At 39.5% G+C, this 18953-nt stretch overlaps 1 protein-coding gene across 1 annotated transcript; it reads right to left on the bottom strand.

The window, feature by feature from the left end:
* Positions 1-1275: 1275 nt before the first annotated feature.
* mal2 (mal, T cell differentiation protein 2) lies at positions 1276-11540 on the bottom strand. The gene is made up of 4 exons (XM_047360821.1): positions 11352-11540; positions 5930-6100; positions 3789-3989; positions 1276-2292 (listed from the first exon to the last, which is right to left on the bottom strand). The coding sequence occupies exons 1-4, from the start codon at positions 11466-11468 to the stop codon at positions 2221-2223; spliced, it is 561 nt and encodes a 186-aa protein (XP_047216777.1). The 5' UTR covers positions 11469-11540; the 3' UTR covers positions 1276-2220.
* Between the last annotated feature and the right edge of the window lie 7413 nt (positions 11541-18953).

Here is an 18953-nt window from a genome sequence, read left to right as displayed (position 1 = left end):
CAGGCTCAGTGTGAGCGGCCATCTGCCACGACCGACTGGGGGTTAGAGAGAACAAAGCAGAGACACAAAGAGAACACAGAAGCACTGATCCAGGAGTACTTTCTATGGGAAGGAAAAGTAAATGTTAATGGATGTAGCTCCTTTAGTTGTTTCACCTAGAAAGAAAGAACAGATCAACTCTGAGCCAGTTTTCAAGGTTAGAGTCTGAAAGAGAGCACATAGAGTTAGTCACAGTAAAGCTCAGTCAATTCCCATGTCTAGGAGAGAGAAAGGGTTAAACACTGAAAGACAGGGCAATGTGGATCATCGGTAGAGGGTGAGCATTAAGTTGTTGCCAGCAGAAGCTCGGACGATTCCCCCCTCCAGGAAGGTGTCACAGGTAGACACAGAGTCAGGCCAGTAATAAGATCTGTATGTAGAAAATATCAGTCCAGGTCATGATGATTCCTCCAGGGATAAACATGTAATCAGTAAACATCTTCTGTGTTTCAGAAGTATTCTCTACTGTAATTATAAAACACACTTCAAACTGATCCCCACTTTTAAATTCAAAGGAATTTTTAAACTTTTATCCAGGAAATAACATTCAGTTCAAATTGACTGAGCTAATTCACACAAGTCATCTAAGAATACTTTAATTAACTTGTTTATGTTTTCTTCTAAAGTCCGATCAATGATCAAGATTGTATTATCTCAAAGATTATAATTCAACATAATTAAATACAATACAAAACTATAGTATCATTCAATATTTATATAAAATCACTGACATCAAATCTTGCGTAGCTGATGTGTAGTAAATCTAAGAGCTTGCATTAGTCCGTCCTCTGATTCAGTCCTGTCCTGAGGATACCTGCGGCAGCCACTGACAGTTAGGAGGCGACAGCATTAAGACTCAGGAGACATGGTCATTTGACTTGTCCAGTTCCGATGAACTTATATAATACAATAATTAACAATAATTTGTTTTGCATGTTTCCGTTGACATTTCCTATTAGTCAGTTGTGATGTTAGGTTAGAAAACAGTTTAACATATTTTTCCAACAGATTCTAAATGAAGCTTGGTTCAGTGCTGCTTGTCCTATATAAAAATAAGACATAAAAAAGTGGGAAAAGTTATGAATATCCTAAAAATGCATTACTTGCTTTTGTCATTGCCAGCCAGAAAGGTTTATTACACATTTATAACGCTTGTATGCGTATGATTAATAATCTTATTTCTGTTGACAGCTCTGTGTAATGACATGTATAAAACACCCAATAATAAAGCATGTGTAAGGTTTTCATGTTTTTATTTCTTTAGATCCAAAATGCATTTCAGTTTTCAAAAGTAGCAGGAGTCAAAACAAACATTTAATCTAAAACTGTTAAATTAATCATCTAATACAAACAAATGTGCACCACAAATGAGATAATAAATCATGTGAGATTTAAAATCAGTTAGATCAAAGCAGTTAAATAATACATCACAGTGCAATATAAACACCAAACACAAATACAATGCTTTTCAGAACATACTTGGCTAAATGATCCACATAGACAAAGATGCTTGAAATATTGTACCATTTTTTGTATGTTTTTTTTTTAATTGATCACAGGATTACATGATTAGTTTTAAGTAAATCATCAGATTCACAAATCAACCTAATCTAGGTTTCTAATTATGACATTTAGCAGTTATGCGTGCCAAATTTTGATTCTATGTGTCTGCTATAATACTGGGAAAAAAGCTATTCCCAAATTTAATGACAATATCTGACAGTACTCAAAGCAGCATACTGTAATATCAGATATATTTTCAACTCATCAACACCAAAAGTAGCCAACACAAAGTTTACAAAAATAAAATGGGTCATCTTTTAAATTCCATGGGTAAAAAATGTTTTTCATGCATCGTTTTCATCTCTCAAAATTAACTTTTGAAGTCTAAAAATGGTATATTAAAATATAAAGTCCTCTTGGTTCTCTTTCTAATTTCCAGTGGGTTTTGGCTGAAGGACCTGACTGAACCTACATAAAAACCGACACATTTGGTGTGTTAACAAAATGTTTTCCGACAAAGAAATTTATCTGAAAAAAGCGTCACATTGGGGTGATTATAAAGCTTGCACTTCAATGAACTGAACAGCAGTGGATCTCAATGAACCACTGGATGGTTTGGTTATTTTAATAAGACAGACATGCTGATGATGTGATGTTACATTATGTTCATTCTCCTGGTTACTTCCTCCATCTCTTGAATCCCATCACCATACTGGAGCCGTAGCAAAGAGTCGCCACAAATGCAAATACCTGAGACAAACGGGGAAAAATAAACAAGTAAGCCAACAAAAACTAACTTAAAACAGATGTTTTATAGCATAAACATAAATAATATAAGAAAGAAAACCTCAAAAATGCAAAGATACATTTTCTGTAAAACTCAGTCTGGCATCTAGCAAATAGAAATGATTTTGCTAATCCTAACTGAGTTTAAACAGGAAACATTTAGTCTGATTTAATGTCCGACAGATGGAATTACAAGGGGTATGTTCCTTTTTATACAATATACTGTATTAGGCCTGCAGCTAATGATTATTTTAGTAATTGAGTATTCTATTGATTATTCTGACAATTAATTGAGTAATCGAATAAAAACAAATTGGCGCATTCTGCATATTTTGTATTTAACTAAAGCCTATCAACATTGTATTGCCTAAAATGCAATAATACGTGCACTATTTACCATTTTGTAGCAAAGGATGCATCTGCCGGAAAAACAAAAAGTTCTAACATCAACATGTCAAAAGCTAAACCCTTTCTAGTTGACCAATACAGTGCCAGAAACCTCTGTAGTGAAAATGACTACAAACTAAAAAGTGCTTTAAGGGTCACTTGCATATTGGATTTGGGATTTTTAAAGAATTTTTTTCAACCTCAAAAAGCATAATTTTATCCAGGTAAAATGGAACCCTCGTAGTGTACGTAAGCGTCAAGATACACTCCCCTGGTTTTTTAGTGCAAAAACAGAAGAAAAAAAAAAAACAAAAAAGGTCCCCAAAAGGAGATCTTTACAGAATTTGAACCTGGCGAAGCTATAACTATGCCACTTGACCAGTTCTGAATAGAGCATTTTTACACACAAAGGTTTTTCATCTTAAATGCAAAATGTATTTATTTTTTGTACAGTTTTGGCTTAATTACTTTTTCCTTAAGTAAATGGCATTTTTTAGTCTGTATACTTCAGTTAACGCCTATTCGATTACTAAATTAGTTGACGATTATTTCAATAATCGCATAATCCTATTAATTGTTGTAAACTGTATGTAAACATTTGGTTTCAACGCCTAGTTTAGCTAGAGCTAAATTAAGCAGTCAACATCTGAGAAATTTACCCTTGAAATTCTTCTGAAACTTCTGCTACTGTGGAAATACCAAATTTAAACTGCAGTTTAAGCTCATAAATACCAAAAGACCAGTCCACCAGTCAATGTTACTGTACCTACAGTAGTGTAAATGAAATTGCACCATGAGAGTGTTTTGTCTGCACAATATGACTGTTTTAATCATCAACACTGATGAGCTTTTCACTCACAGAAAAACAAAAAAAAAAACATCCCTAATAATTTCTGAGCTTTGTGAAAACCTCTGAATGATGTAAATCCTAGAAATACTAAATATTCATGGAGGTCTTCTGTTTTACTGCATCAGAAATTGCCCCATTTTGGTACATATTTGCTCAGAACAGCGGTAAAAGTTCAGATAAAACCCTTCATTTTCTAAACTGATTTATCCTAAAATTAACTGACCGTGGCTGCCACGTTAATGCTGTACTGCCTGTAACTCAGCACAGTGAAAATGTTGCCCCGAGGGTGGGTTATACACAGGATAGAGTCAGTGCTGTTCGGTAGTGAATTGATGTGAGCTCCTCCATTCGCTGCTGTCGTCGCCGCCTCCAACACAAACGCAGCAAAGTAGAACAGTAATGCTAGGAAGTGATAAAACACATCCTGAAAAAACAGAAGGGATAGTTATTTGAAATAGATGGAACAAATTGATGAAGACTTTTACGTTTCAGCCATAAACAACAAACATATTTTGAGTATTTAAGAGCAAAGAACAGAAAGGAAGGTTATTATAAGAAAAATGCCAGCTGGACACTGGTTATACCACTTCTTTCAAAGATGTAGCCTTTTGAATTATCTTGCAAATAAAAGACAAATAAACACAACCAAGATCGAATCAGAAAACCAAAATCAAGAACGAATAGTCAAACAAAGACGCCAAAAAGAGATAAAAGACAGAGAAGGAGGAATGAGACAGGGTGTGTCTGAGAAGGAGGAGGGTTAATGAGAGTTTGTTTCTGACTACTGTGAGCATGGCTGAACAAGAAGGAGCCCTTTGTTGTGTTTCAGTGTGAGCTCATCATCCATGTCACTCATTGTTCGGCTGAAAACAAACAACCCTACACTCCCGGCTACTCCCAGGAGCTGGGGCATGGAGCCGGAGGAAAGTTGGCTCTGTCTGAGAGCCCAGACTTGACCCAGATGTGAGGTCACTACGGTGATATGAAATATTGTATTTTTGGCTTACATAATATCTTTTTAATATTTTTTACCCAATCTGGTGACTTTACACAGCTGACTACGTGGTACATAAAATGAGCAGGAAAAATCTGAAACCTGTTTTCTGTGCCAAGCCTGTTGTATCCTCTCTGATACAATCTTTAATAGGTTTTTCTTGGAAATGAGACTTCGTAAAAATAGATTATGACAATAGAATACGATTATTAAGGTATAAGCTACAGTAAAGTGCAAAATCTTTAACCACAACTAATTTTCTTATTCTGAAGCAACCAACCTTTAATCTCCTACAGTAGTGTTGCTCTGAATGTCTCTGAGTTCATTTCTGTAGCCTTTGGCTGCTTTTTCCCTCTTACTCTCTGTCCAGTTCTTGGAGATGGACCACGTCTGCATATTCAGCCGCATGTGTTCAATAGTGGAGGAATCAGACAAATGGAGAGCACACATATACATAAAAAACTAACTGCAGCCAATGAACAGTTTCTAAACATTGTGACTTTAAGGAAGAGGAAATGTTCCAGCAAAGCCCTATCACAGGGGATGAGAGAGATGTAACTTTCAAACTGGTTAACTGCTAAACTGTCTGTTATGTGTAGACACTAAATGGAGCAGATCTTTGCTGAAAGCAGCAAAGATCTGAAGAAAAACTCTCAAAGACCCTCAGAGCGCCTGAGGAAATATTTCTGAACCACTTTAAAGGATTACAAGACAGCCTGGCTCATTTAAAGCAAAATACTAAGTAATGTGAGATGACTTCTATGCTTTTTGCAGCATCATATATTATTTTTTAATTCAGGTGTCTTCATAAGTCTTCATAAGTCTCCTTTTTTGCATTAAGTCAGTTTTACTTTGATAAATCCTCAAATAATTTATCCTTGGTGTGATTCCTTTTGCACTACTCTAGCTTTCCTTTCCATTCTTGTTTATAAAAGTTTAGAAAAGTGACTACCAAATCCCAATGTTACGTTCTACCTTACATTTTCTAGAACCTGAGTCTGTTTGTAACTGTGTAAAAAAATCCTCCCGGTCAAGTCCGGTTTTGTTCCTGCCACACTTCTCATTGCATTTTTTTTAACTACTAAGCTCTCGACTTTGTACTCCTGAGTTTAATACTGTTTTCACCGTGAAAGCTCAAATAAATCTGTATAATTTTTTTCTACTGTACATTTCTAGTGAATACCTGTCTAAAGTTCTTGTTTAGTTCTAGGACGTCCTGCGCTGTGTGTAATATCTAACGTGTACACATGAGGAGGTAGACTCACTGAACAGCCTACTGTATGGTTAAGGATTAAAAGAAAGATGAGAAGCAGGATACATTGTTCGGTTAGGTTTTAACTGTCTTTAGTTTTTTTCAGTCGGCAGCTTACCAAGAAGTTCCAGTCCGTGTTGATGCGGTCAGCCAAGCCAGTGATGAGCAGAGTGAGGTAGAAAGAGGAGAGGAAAAAGGTGGTGACAGACACAAACATCACCCAGCCCTGCAGCAGAGGCACGGGCACGTTGGAGGAGGCCACCAGGATCCATACCAGAGCACCGAATAACTGGGAACAGAAATGAATATGGTCAGAAAAAGTCTCCAAAGTGGTGCTTTTATTTGGGTGTGATTCCTTTGCACTACTCTGGATGTTGATCTTGGAAAAAAAGTTAAGTTTCTGTAACATTGTTTCTTATTTTACCACATATGATGCCATATCAAAATGTGAAGCTTTTGATGCAGTTTGTAACATGTGTGTTACCTGGGAGGGTAGAAAGTAAAGTATTCTAACTAGACACTAACTGGACACAACACATTACTTTTCCTCTGACATTTTCTTTCCTCTAACATTTTGTTTTAATATATTTTAGACCATGTTTACATCTATGGAGGTAAGTTTAAATTTATAAGCAGTCTGAGTGACCCCAAGTGGTCAATAATTATTAGCTGAATAATTTAGAAAGTATTTAGAAAGTGCCATAAATTCATGCCATTCCAAGCAATTGGCATTTCAAGGTCAATGAATCTTCATCAGTGCAGACAGGGTGTTTGCATAGCACAGCAGGAGAGCAAGTTCTTAAATCATTGGATCATTGTTCCAATGTTTAAGAAGCAGTGGGATGTCTTGAGATCCTCATGCTTTCGACATGACCCAAAAAATCCTGAACCTGCAATAGCTGATGATCAAATTTAGCATGTTATTGTGTCGGATATGAACGAAGAAGATGCTGGAGAGTTATTTACCAAGGGCAGCTATCTTCCTACATTCGTATAATCTATGTACACAAATTAAAGTTATGCCTTTTGGTCAGAATAGTGAATTCATAAAGTCTGCATGGAAATATCTTTAAATATTTTCTCACAGTAGTTTTAATATTTAAGTTTAAGGTAACTGCCAACTTCTAAGTTGATGTCAGCGTTTCTCTTTTCCAAAATCTGGTATTGAGAAAATCCCAATTTAGAACATGATCAAATATTATTTTCGCATATAAATACAGTTGGATCCAGCCTTTTAAATAAACCGTATAAAAAGACACATAACCATTTCTTTCAGTTAGGGTTGTTAAAAAAAATTCTATTTGCTAAATGATTTTCTAGTTTGATTATCGCCTTAAAATTAAGACTTTTACCAACAGTAAGACTACTCTACCCTTAAAACAGTTTGGGAAACCTAGGTGATGATGTCGTGGCTTTGTACGCTATTGTTTGGTTAATGGACAACATCTGAGTTAAATGGAAGAGCACCTGTGGATGTATTTTAAGGCAAGATCTCAAACACACCACTTTACTGTGGGACATCATTGGAAAACACTATCCCTAATTTTGATTCAACATTGGGTTCAATTTGCAGAGGCCTGGAGGTACCACGTTCATCTTTTCAAACAATTATATGTAAGAATAAATAGCATGGAAGTATGTTCCAGAGAGGACCGTGTTTTGGTACCAAATATGTGTATAGACAACAAAGCATGGCTAATACCTAGGAAGCGCTCAAAAGTATGGCTCCAATTTTCAAAATGCGATGCAGATTACGCTCGCGGCAATGTTTGTGACGCGAAGTGCAAGGTCAGCGGCGGGAAAAACTCCTAATCTGAGGAAGCACCTGGTGAAGCACCAGATTTTTTACAAGGCTGAAGAGCAATTTTCGTCAGCCTGAGATCTACAGCTACAACTCCTGCATTCGGCACCGTTAGTATGCCTGCATCGGTTAGCGACTGGTCGTCTGCAGCCAGCAACATGGCTGGGTTTTAATTTTGCATTATTAAGAAAAAACACTGCAAAGTCAGTTAAGGGTTTTCATGTTGAAGAAATATTTGAAACAACTGAGATGTTACAATACAAACAGCTGGATGCTGTTTAGCAATATTCATTAAAGTTTATATATTGAGAAATAAATATGTTAAATTGAAAATTTTTGAGATTTTACTATTAAAGAATTAACATTTATTACCACATAAACACACATCACATAAACACTGGTATCGATTCCCAGGTACCGCTTATCGGTACCTTATCAGTTCAAATGTGAAAGGTACCCATCCCTAGGTTGAACAAATGTATTTATTCTCAGTGAAACAAATAAGTATTCCATAAAAATACATTTAACCAAGAGCAGAACAAAAATCTGGTGAAAACATTTATTTCTTTTCCCTGTTTTTTCTGCTCTTGATGCCATTTTGTCTGACGATGGTCCTTGGCTTCGTTTCTTGGCAACAAGTTTATTAATGTTGGCTGTTAGGTTCTGAGCCCTTTGGAGGTGTTAAGCGGCTTCTATGTGCCGTATTGTTCATCTTCATCACAGAGAACAGCTGCTCAAACAAAGTAAGTACTACCAAACATGCAGAGAATTCGAGCAGCTTGAAGGCGGAGCTTCAGGGGCATCGATTCAGGGATGAAAGGGGAAAACTGTACGGGACCCTTGGAGTCATATGTAACTTTTAGTGTCCTGTTACACTGGAGCTCTATTAGCTCTTTCTGGATGTTTGCAGGTTCTCTCTCGACATCGAAACCAAATGGATTAGAAAACAGTTCCAGACTGTTTTTTTCGCACTTCAAAATCAGTGAGTGTGCTCAGCTTATCACTAATATGTGCAGTTGGGAACACAGCAGGGGTTACTTGGTTTGCCATTGTTTGGATTAAAAAAAATGCTTTAACTGTTAAAGCATCTGGGCAGACCAAAAGGTGCACCCAGACCAGTGTTTACCTATGAGGTGACTGTTGCTGTGCATTGTGGGATATGTAATGTGATTGGTGTGAGCACTTTATTACCTACTGCCGAGTCATTAAACCTGTGAAATCATCTCATATGCGGACCAAATGTAGCCCACTGGCCACAAGCTTGACACGTCTGATTTATGTGAACTGAAAGACCGCTCAGAAGGGAATTACTCCAAAACCAACATCAAAAGACAGTTACAGTTTGCAAATGCAGCCAGTGAGAAAGAATGTAATTTTTGGAGACATGTCCTGTGATCTGAGTGCAACCCAACTGTGAAGTACCAGGTGGCCGCATGTGGGCGGTTTGCTGCAGGAGGTACTGGTGCACCTTACAATATAGATGGCATCATGAATAACAAACAGTTTGGGCTTGGGGACAAATGGGTCTTTCAAATGGACAATGACCCTGAGCATTTTGCAAAGGCAGCCAACAAACCTGACTCAGTTACACCAGTTCTGTCAAGAGGAAAATTATAGCAAATTGTTATTGTTAACTGATATTATAGCAGATGTTTCACCTACGTTATACAGTTTAAAGGCAATTCTACCAAATAATAAGGAAATTGATGTAAACTTCTAACTTTGAAGAATTCCATCTCTCTCTTTTTCTGGCGTTTAGGAAATAGAAATAATGTTGGTAATGCCCACTGAGATACAACTGGAAACGTTTAATCTGATTTAATGTCAGACAGTGAGAAAAACGGTTATATGTCTTTTTATACAGTGTAAACTTCTGTTTCAGCTTTTAGTGTTCTGGTCTGATGTAAAACTGCAAGGTAAGCATTTTGTATGTGCTCTTAGAAAGCAACTGTGGATGCCCAGAAAAGGGAAACCGCAAAGGAAAAAATATATTCCAATCTCTAAACGCACATCTTTATTTATAAGTGCCATATTGTCAGTTTGTCACGCGAGATAAAAAGAATCTGCTCAATATATTTAATAGTGAGATACAAACATGGTTCACTTTCCAGTCAGGGCTGCACAACTAGCAGAGACATATAGTCTTTCATGCACAGCAATAATATATTTCACCCACAGCATGAAATCCCACTGCAGTAGATTCTCACAGTTTTTACCGACGCATCTCAAAAGATGCAGTACCTTGCAAAAGTTTTCACACCCTTTGAACATTTTTGTACCACCACTCATTTCAATGTATGTTATGAGGATTTTACGTCATGGACCAAGAAAATGTAGTACATCTGTGTGAAGAGGAAGAAAAATTCTGCTTTCTTTAAAAATAAAAGCCTGTGCTGTTAATTTTTCTATTAAGCATCCTTTACTACTCAGAAAATACCATCAGCTGCTCTGTGAAGGCCTCAGGTTTGTTTTACTATCCATCATTTAGAAATAGAAAACTTAGAATACAACAATAAACCTACTAAGACACGGCTTTCCGCCTAAGCTGACTGGTGGATGAAGTCGACTTGGGAAATGGTGCTTGGTTTAGACGAGGCCAAAACTCAACTGATGCTTTTTTTAAGTGGGTCAGGGATGCTGGTCCTTTCCTCCAGGACGACCCTAAACAAACCTCCAGAGCTACAATGGGATGGTTTAGATCAAAGCACATCCAAAACGCCCCAGTCCAAGTCCAGATCTAATTCCAATTGAGAATCTGTGGAAATACTCGGAACACTGAGCACTGGCTGAATTTGGGATGTTTTGCAAAGAAAAACAGGCAGTTTCAGTCACTAGATGTTCAAAGCTGGTAGAAAATACCCCCAAATAATTGCAGTGTGATTGCAGTGAGTATGGCACAACTACAAAGTACCAAGGGAGCAGTGAAGATGGTTTATATTTATGACGACTAATACAGTAATTGCAATTTTAACACTAAAATCTACATCCTATCAACGTCTAATATTGTGGATCAATACTTAAAATGATCCTGTAAAATGCCTGCAGTTTGGCTTTTATGGATTTTGATTTAACAAAGCAGCCCATTGTATCTTTTCATGCCTTCTAAGAGTACAGACACAAAAACCTGACAACTAGTGTTACTGCAATCCAAAGCAACATTAGTTGATGAATTATAGCTGATAACAAGTATTGGGCAACAAAATGGATTGGGCGTCACTATCAGGAAGATGCAACTTTCAATAACAGCTTAAAGAAAGAGTTTAAATTTCACTGTTTCCGTCCATGGGAATATGACAGCCTTCAGCAGCAAAGGAATTTCCAGATAATGGTAAAATTATCCAAAAGAATAGAGCTAACATTTAAAGGCAACGCAGAGGTCACCTTGCAGGTAAAAGAACTACAGTGCAGGTAAAACCAGAGCTTATGGGCCGCAAAAAAAGTCCTCATCAATGTAGCAGAATGTTAAAGAGGCTAATAACGATTCAAAAATAAAATCCATGTTAGAAAGCATGGACAATGCTCTTACTATGGCTGGAAGTCATGGCTGGTCTGGGTTGTTTTGTTTACAACTCTGACCCCGACCTGTCCATTAGAGCCGAATAAAAGCGTTTAAGCTCAAACTTGACGTCTGTTATCAGAAGTTAACCATTAATTTCTGAAGAAATATCAACTAAGTACACACTGGAGGACAGCGTGTACCAAGACAACTTGAAATAACCCTTTTGAAAATGACACTTACAATTTCTAAACAGACAAGGGCTCCAGAGTAGGTCCTCAACACATCCAGTCCCAAAGGTAAAGAGATAGTTGGCGTTGGAAACGAGGTGGCGGCGGGGTTTGCGGCTGGTTCCGACATCTCTCTCTCTGTCTTCTGTCTGTCTCCCCGTCTCCTCTCCTCTGGCCCGTACACTGTCCTCTCACTCAGGAATAAAAAGCGAAGACTCGCCGCTGAACAAAAGACGAGAGAAGGGGTAGAAATTCCTCTGGAGTCATGTATCCCCCGAACAGGTCAGACAGGTGCAGCGGCCACTCCTTGGAAAGTGATGATGCTTTCAAGGAAATCAGGGAAGTTTCTAGATCCTCATATCCTTTTAACTTCGTGTGAGGAGCCACAGTGGAGCCTTTAAAATTATCAATATTTTATATATTTATATCAAATATGCTTAAATAAATATCAAGTTATATAAACATGTTACGTATACAGCATTTAAATCTCATCTTTTGAAAATGGAAGACGTACCCAACATGAATTTTGCCATGAAATTGGTGAGTAAACAGTAACTACTCAGAAGTTACTCATTCAGGTTATTCCACACCCTCAATGTCAACACATGACAACAATCCATGCTCTGGCATTGAAAAGGTTTGCTACCTTCACCTGCTGGTGCTTGTATCCAACTCCAAGTGAAGGCAGCAGTATCCCTCTACCTGTTGGCAGACTTGACTCTGCGTGAACCCTTACACCTACCAGCAGATATACCTTATACCCCTCTGATTCCTGTAAGACGTTAAACTACATGAGGGCTGAGAGACAATGGGTGTGCAGTGCTTAAACTTCAACTTGCAGAAACACTGTGATGAAAGACATGTTGTAAGTAAATATTCATTTAAGGTTGTCGCTGAGAGAATGCATTGATTCACAAACTGAAAACACTTTTTCATGCATTCACAGCGGAAAATAATTTATTAAAAAAAAAAAAAAAAAACCTTTTTTTGCGAGTGAACTTTTTGCTTAAAAAAAAGGAACGCTGTTGAGAATAGCAACTTTCTATCTTGAGCCATAGTTAATTATTATCTAGGTTATCTGAGACAATGTTGATATAACCTCTGAGAGGGGACGGTTTGTTTTAGTATGGAAACTCATTCAAATGAATTCAACCTCATGGTTAATCCTTAGAAGGCCTGGAGGTTTGTATCAATGTTATTACATCTGTTTTTAGGCTTCAACCATTAGGGAATTTTGAGAGGCATATACTTGATGCTGTTGTGCACATAGGTGAAACACATTTAGCTCAGAGGTCCTCCACAGGCCCCACTTCAAATACAAAAATAATAAAAAATAATATTCGTTTGTCCTGTTGCCTCCTTCCATATTGTCAAAACCAATCTGATCACATAATAGTCTTATAGAGGTTCTCAAAAGCACACACATTCCAGAATTCCAGAAGTTTGAGACCAGAAAATGAGACCATGATTAATAATTCCCAAACTTCGCCATCTTTAATCTAACGCACATCATAAAAAAAAACCAAACAAATTCAAAAATAGTTTGGCCATTGTTGTAGGATTTTCTCAAGTCTTGCAAATTTCCAACCTATAGCTAAAGTAACAGTTTGCAGAGTAGTTAATAATGATTAAAATAATCTCACTGTACAAAGGTATCTGTCAGGAGATTGGTTCAAAAGAATCCACAGCAGTGAAGGCGATCAGCAGTAATTGGAGAAAATATGGAACAGTGACACTTCTCATTCATAGAATGCACATTCCTCCATAACTGAAAAACACCATGAGAGGACAGCAACTGGTGATGGAGCCCAAGAGGAGGCTAACAGAAACTTTTAAAGAGTTGCATCAATTGTGTCTGTGTACCATGTACTGGTTATGTTTTACATGTGATATGAATTGCCTCTGTTCTCCATATGTCTGGAAAAACAGTAAGGCTGAATGACAGAAGCCTTCTTCCAAAGAAAACATCTAGACCTAGCTAAAGTCTCCCAAGACCCATTAGGAATAGTGTGTTATTGTCATGATTCCAGCCCTTCAGCTCCACCTTGACTGTGCTGATTACTCATTTCCTTCACCTGCACTGGGCTGCTCCTATTTAATCAGCTGCTCGTCACCAGCTCAGTGCGAGATCGTCTGTTGCCTCTGTCACAGCTTTCAAGCCTTGATTCATGTTTCAAGAGAGTTTTTTCTGGTTATCTGATCCTGCCTATTTTTTGACCACAGATTTCTGCCTAGTCCTTCTGCTGTTCGGAAAAATCCTGACCTCACGTTGCTGAAACCTGCCTGTCTCTGGATTACTGGACTACCCCTGCCTGAAACCCTCCAGTGCTTTACCTTGGATTGTCTCCCGCTTCTGCATCTGGTTGGTGGAAATATTCTCTGTCCCCTGTTTGTTCCTGGAACCCCCAAGACCTCCTGTTGTCCACTTCCCCTTCCTCCCCGGCTGGATTTCAGTTCCCTGATAAACCTCCATTCCTGTCCTTCCTGTCTGACCGCTTCAGTGGAACCTCTTCTACCCAATTATTATTATTATTTGTTTTTATTTATCAAAACTTTTGGTTAACCATTCTCTTGTCTGGCTGCGTTTTGGGTTCTGGTTGAGTTGCTTCATCGTTACAGTACGATCTCGCCAGTATGAACCCACAGCCGAATCCCGATTGGTGTTTTAAAGTAGAGGGGGCTATTACTGGCCTACAAAGAACTGTCCAGGAGCTTTTACGGGGACTTTGTTCTCTTAAAATCACCCAGGTCCAAGCTAGTTCCTCAGTTGCTCAACCACCCCCTCTACCGTTACTCCGATGGCTAACGCAAACAACGAGCCTAAGCTTCCCCCCCTGAGCGTTTTAATGGGGATCCTGAACAATGCAGACCTTTTTTGACCCCATGTTCCCTGCTATTTGAACTCCAGCCCACTGCCTTTCCTTAGGAACGGGCCAAGGTGTCCTATACAATCTCTCTACTGTCTGGTAAAGCTAAACTTTGGGGAACTTCTGAGTGGGAGAATGATGCTGACTGCTGTGACTCAGTTATAGAGTTTTCTGATGAGATGAAGAGGGTTTTTGATCCTATTCGACCTGAGAGAGAGGCTGCCAGGAGACTGTTCTCTCTCAGACAGGGCTCTCGACCTGTTACTGACTACATTATCAATTTTCATGCCTTGAAGTCTAGTTGTTTTTGGAATAATGAAGCCCTGTTTGACGTTTTTTACCAGGGTCTGTCAGATGATATCAAGGATGAAATTGCTACTCATGACCCTCCCAAGACCCTCGAGGCCTTAGAAAGGCTGGCCACACGGATTGACCAACGCCTTTGTGAACGTAAGAGGGAGAGGTCATCATCTAACTATCAAAGACGAGTCTCAACCGTCCAGGTCAGTTCAAGCACTATGCCCCAAGTCTTCACTCCTCCTCCTGTTAACACTGAGGAGCCCATGCAACTGGGCAGGACCAGACTCTCCGCTGAAGAGAGGGATAGGAGATTCAGGAATCAACTATGTTTTTATTGTGGAGAGAGGAATCATCGGGCCTTTAACTGTCCGTTAAAAGGACAGGCTCAGTAAAGTTCGGGAGGTCTTTGCTGAGCCCTATCCTCAGGTCTCAGAACCCTCCCCATAATCGGTGCACCATCAGATTTCCCGACTCTCCTGAAAATAAGGAGGTACCTGTTTTCATTGACTCTGGGGCTGATGCTAACTTTATTGATGTCAGCCTAGCTCATAAGCTTGCACTGGAGTTGGAACTTCTAGAGAGACCACGTGAGATTTTTGCTATTGATGGGCATCTCATTGATCAAGTAACTCGCTGCACTAAGCCTGTTTCTGTACTAATTTCAGGAAACCACCACGACAGGATCATCTTTCTGCTAACCAGGTCTCCGGAGATTCCTGTGATTCTGGGACGCCCCTGGCTCATCAAACACAGTCCAGTCATCAACTGGCTCACTGGTGAGGTTCAGTCTTGGGGCCATCATGCTCCACTAATTGTTTGAGGGAAGCCCCTATCATGACATCTCCCCGTGAGATCAACCTTGTTTATCCAGACTTGTCTAAGGTCCCTAAGATTTATCATGATTTGTGTGAGGTATTTAACAAATCTAAGGCCACTTCTCTACCACCCCATAGAGAGTACGACTGTGACATTGACCTTCTCCCTGGTACTACCCCTCCTCGAGGCAGAATGTATTCCATTACAGGTCCAGAGAGAGAGGCAATGGAGGAATACATTTCTGACGCCCTCAAGGCAGGACTTATCAGAAAGTCTTCTTCTCCTGCAGGTGCAGGATTCTTCTTTGTTGGCAAGAAGGATGGTTCACTTAGACCATGCATCGATTATCGAGGTTTAAACGAAATTACAGTTAAGAACAGATACCCTCTACCTCTCATGATTTCTGCTTTTGAGCTCCTTCAAGGTAGTACTGTCTTCACCAAACTGGATCTGCGTAATGCCTACCATCTGGTCCGCATAAGAGAAGGAGACGAATGGAAGACAGCTTTTAACACCCCTTCAGGTCATTATGAATACTTGGTCATGCCTTTCGGGCTCACCAATGCCCAAGCCGTCTTCCAGGCATTGATTAATGATGTTTTAAGGGACATGCTAAACAGATTTGTTTTTGTATACCTTGATGACATCTTAATTTTTTCAAAGGATCTTTCTACCCATATCAAACATGTTCGTGAGGTTCTTCTCAGACTTCTCCAAAATAAACTATTTGTTAAGGCCGAGAAATGTTCATTCCATCAATCATCTGTGTCCTTTCTGGGCTTTGTCATAGCTCCTGGTAGAATTCACATGGACCCCTCAAAGGTGGCTGCAGTCCTGGAGTGGCCTGACCCATCCAGTTTGAAGGAACTTCAACGTTTTCTTGGGTTTGCCAATTTTTACCGCCGTTTTATCAAGGGTTATAGTTCTGTGGCCGCCCCTCTTTATCAACTCACTTCTATAAAGACTCAGTTCAAATGGTCCTCAGAAGCCAAACAGGCCTTTGACAAACTAAAACGTCTCTTTACCTCAGCTCCTATTCTGCGTTTTCCAGTTTCATCGAACCCTTTTGTTGTGGAGGTTGATGCCTCGGAGACTGGGGTCGGTGCAGTCCTGTCAAAAAGGTTTTCAGACGATGCTAGGTTACATCCTTGTGCCTTTTTTTCTCGCCGGCTTTCGACCTCCGAGAGAAACTATGATGTTGGGAACAGAGAAGTATTGGCTATCAAACTAGCGTTAGAGGAATGGAGGCACTGGCTTGAGGGGTCCACACATCCTTTTACAGTGTGGACAGACCATAAGAACCTGGAATATCTCAAATCTGCCAAGAGACTTAACCCACGCTAGGCTAGATGGTCACTATTTTTTAGTAGATTTAACTTCACCCTAGCCTATCGACCTGGCAGCAAGAACATCAAGCCTGATGCACTTTCTAGACTTAATCAGTTTTCTGTCTGTCCTTCTGATTCTGTTGATCACGACTACATCCTTTCCCCCAAGACCAGGCTAGCTCTTACCAGTATCGAAAGCCTGCTCAAGAGGAGTCATCAGAGACAACCACCTCCTGTTCAGTGTCCAAAGGGACTTCTGTATGTTCCTGAGGAAATGGTGTCTAAAGTTCTTCAGTTCTGTCATGGCTCTAAACTTTTCTGTCACCCAGGTATTACTAGGACCCTGGCAGTGGTCCAGTCAGTATTCTGGTGGCCCACACTCAGAAAGGACACGCGAGAGTTTGTGTCAGGATGTACCACCTGCTCCAGAGTTAAGCCCTCAAGACGCCCTCCAGCCGGTCTACTAAGGCCTCTTCCTATTCCACACCGACCATGGTCCCACATCTCTGTGGATTTTGTCACCGGCTTCATGGTAACACTGTACTCCTCACTGTGGTTGACAGATTTTCCAAGATGACACACCTCATTCTTCTCCGCAAGTTACCCTCAGCTACTGTACTCGCTGATGTAATAACCCGAGAGGTGTTTAGACTTCATGGCATTCCCCGTAACATCGTTTCAGATAGAGGACCTCAGTTCATTTCCCGTTTCTGGGGTGAGTTTTGCACCCTTCTTGGCATTGACGTCAGCCTTTCTTCAGGTTTCCACCCTCAGACAGACGGCCAGACAGAAAGGATGAATCAGGAAGTTGAGACCAAATTACGCATTCTATGCATGGATGCTCCCAGTCGCTGGTCACAGAATTTACCATGGGTGGAGTACGCCATCAATGGATTACCATCAAGTGCCACAGGTCTGTCACCATTTCATGTTGTTTATGGCTATCAACCGCCTATTCTCTCTGTTCAGGAAGGTGTTACCCAGGTTCCTGGTGCCCATTTAACAGCACGTTGTTGTCTCAGAGTCTGGAGAAAGGCCAGAGCATCTCTCTGCAAGACCTCAGCTGTCTATGCCCGTAATGCCAACCGTCACAGATCCCAAGCTCCAAGATACCTGGTGGGTCAGAAGGTCTGGTTATCCACAAAGGATTTACCCATCAAGGTAGAGAATTGCAAGTTGGCACCCCGTTTTGTGGGTCCTTTTCCTATTGCCAAGGTCATTCATTAACCCACTAGCTGTGCGTCTCAGTCTACCTTCTTCATTACGTGTGCACCCCACTTTCCATGTCTCCAAGGTCAAACCTGTAAGGTCATCCCAAAATCTGGGATCACCAGAAGAGGGATGTGGACTAAAAATTGATGTGGAAGGCGAAAAGAAGGCTGAATTTTGAAAGGAAAAAAAAAGGTGCTTCAATGAAATAGAAGTTCAATGGTGTGCACACATCAGGGTCAGGTGTCAAAACTTGATTAGCTAGTTTTTTTGTTTTCTTTTTTGGGTATGGTAGTGAGGACTGACTGCTTTTTTTCTGCTTCCATATGTATTACACATTTATTTGGTAATTTTGCAAAAAAAAAAAAAAAAATATATATATATATATATTGAAATATATCTATTAATTTTGCTTTTCTTTTTATTTATAAATTTTGTTAGCATGGAAATTTATTTAAATATTTTTACCACTACTACTAATAATTATAATAATGATAATAATGGGTGCAGTGTGGCGCATAGTGTAGCAGTAGAGCACGCGACCCATAGATATGGAAGCCTCAGTCCTCGACGCAGCTGTTCCGGGTTCGAGTCCCGACCCTGCACCTGTGCTGCATCTCTTCCCCCTTTCCCCACTACACTTCCTGTCTGCCTACTTTTGAAAAATAACTAAAACAAAATTAGTAGTGCTACAAAAACCTAAAAAAAAATTATAATACTTAATAAGACCAAGAATAGACACAAGGGTAAACTTACATAAAATAATGCTTGGCGCACTTTAAACCTTTTTTCTACAGCTGGTGCCAAATGTTTTTAAGCCTTATGTCATTTTATTTTGTTGTGCTTTAGACAAGCATAATTTTATGGACAAAAATATTATAGAAGGGGGGAAATGGTAGTAAACAATATAGGAAAAAATGTGTTTTAAATTTTGGATTTTTTTTCTTCGTGTTTGCTAAGAAAAATATTTTTAAGATGAAGTGTTTTCCCCATCTCTAGATATCCAGAATTTTGTAAATTATTATATGTATACAGTCATTGTCGTGATTGGAGGTGGCAAAGAACCAAACTGGCAGCAGGACATCAGGAAGCGCG

The sequence above is a fragment of the Girardinichthys multiradiatus genome, chromosome 3, assembly GCF_021462225.1.
Source record: "Girardinichthys multiradiatus isolate DD_20200921_A chromosome 3, DD_fGirMul_XY1, whole genome shotgun sequence".
In the NCBI taxonomy this organism is placed as follows: Eukaryota; Metazoa; Chordata; class Actinopteri; order Cyprinodontiformes; family Goodeidae; genus Girardinichthys; species Girardinichthys multiradiatus.
The sequence above is the reverse complement of the archived record's forward strand: the minus strand, read 5'-3'. Positions and strand labels throughout refer to the sequence as shown.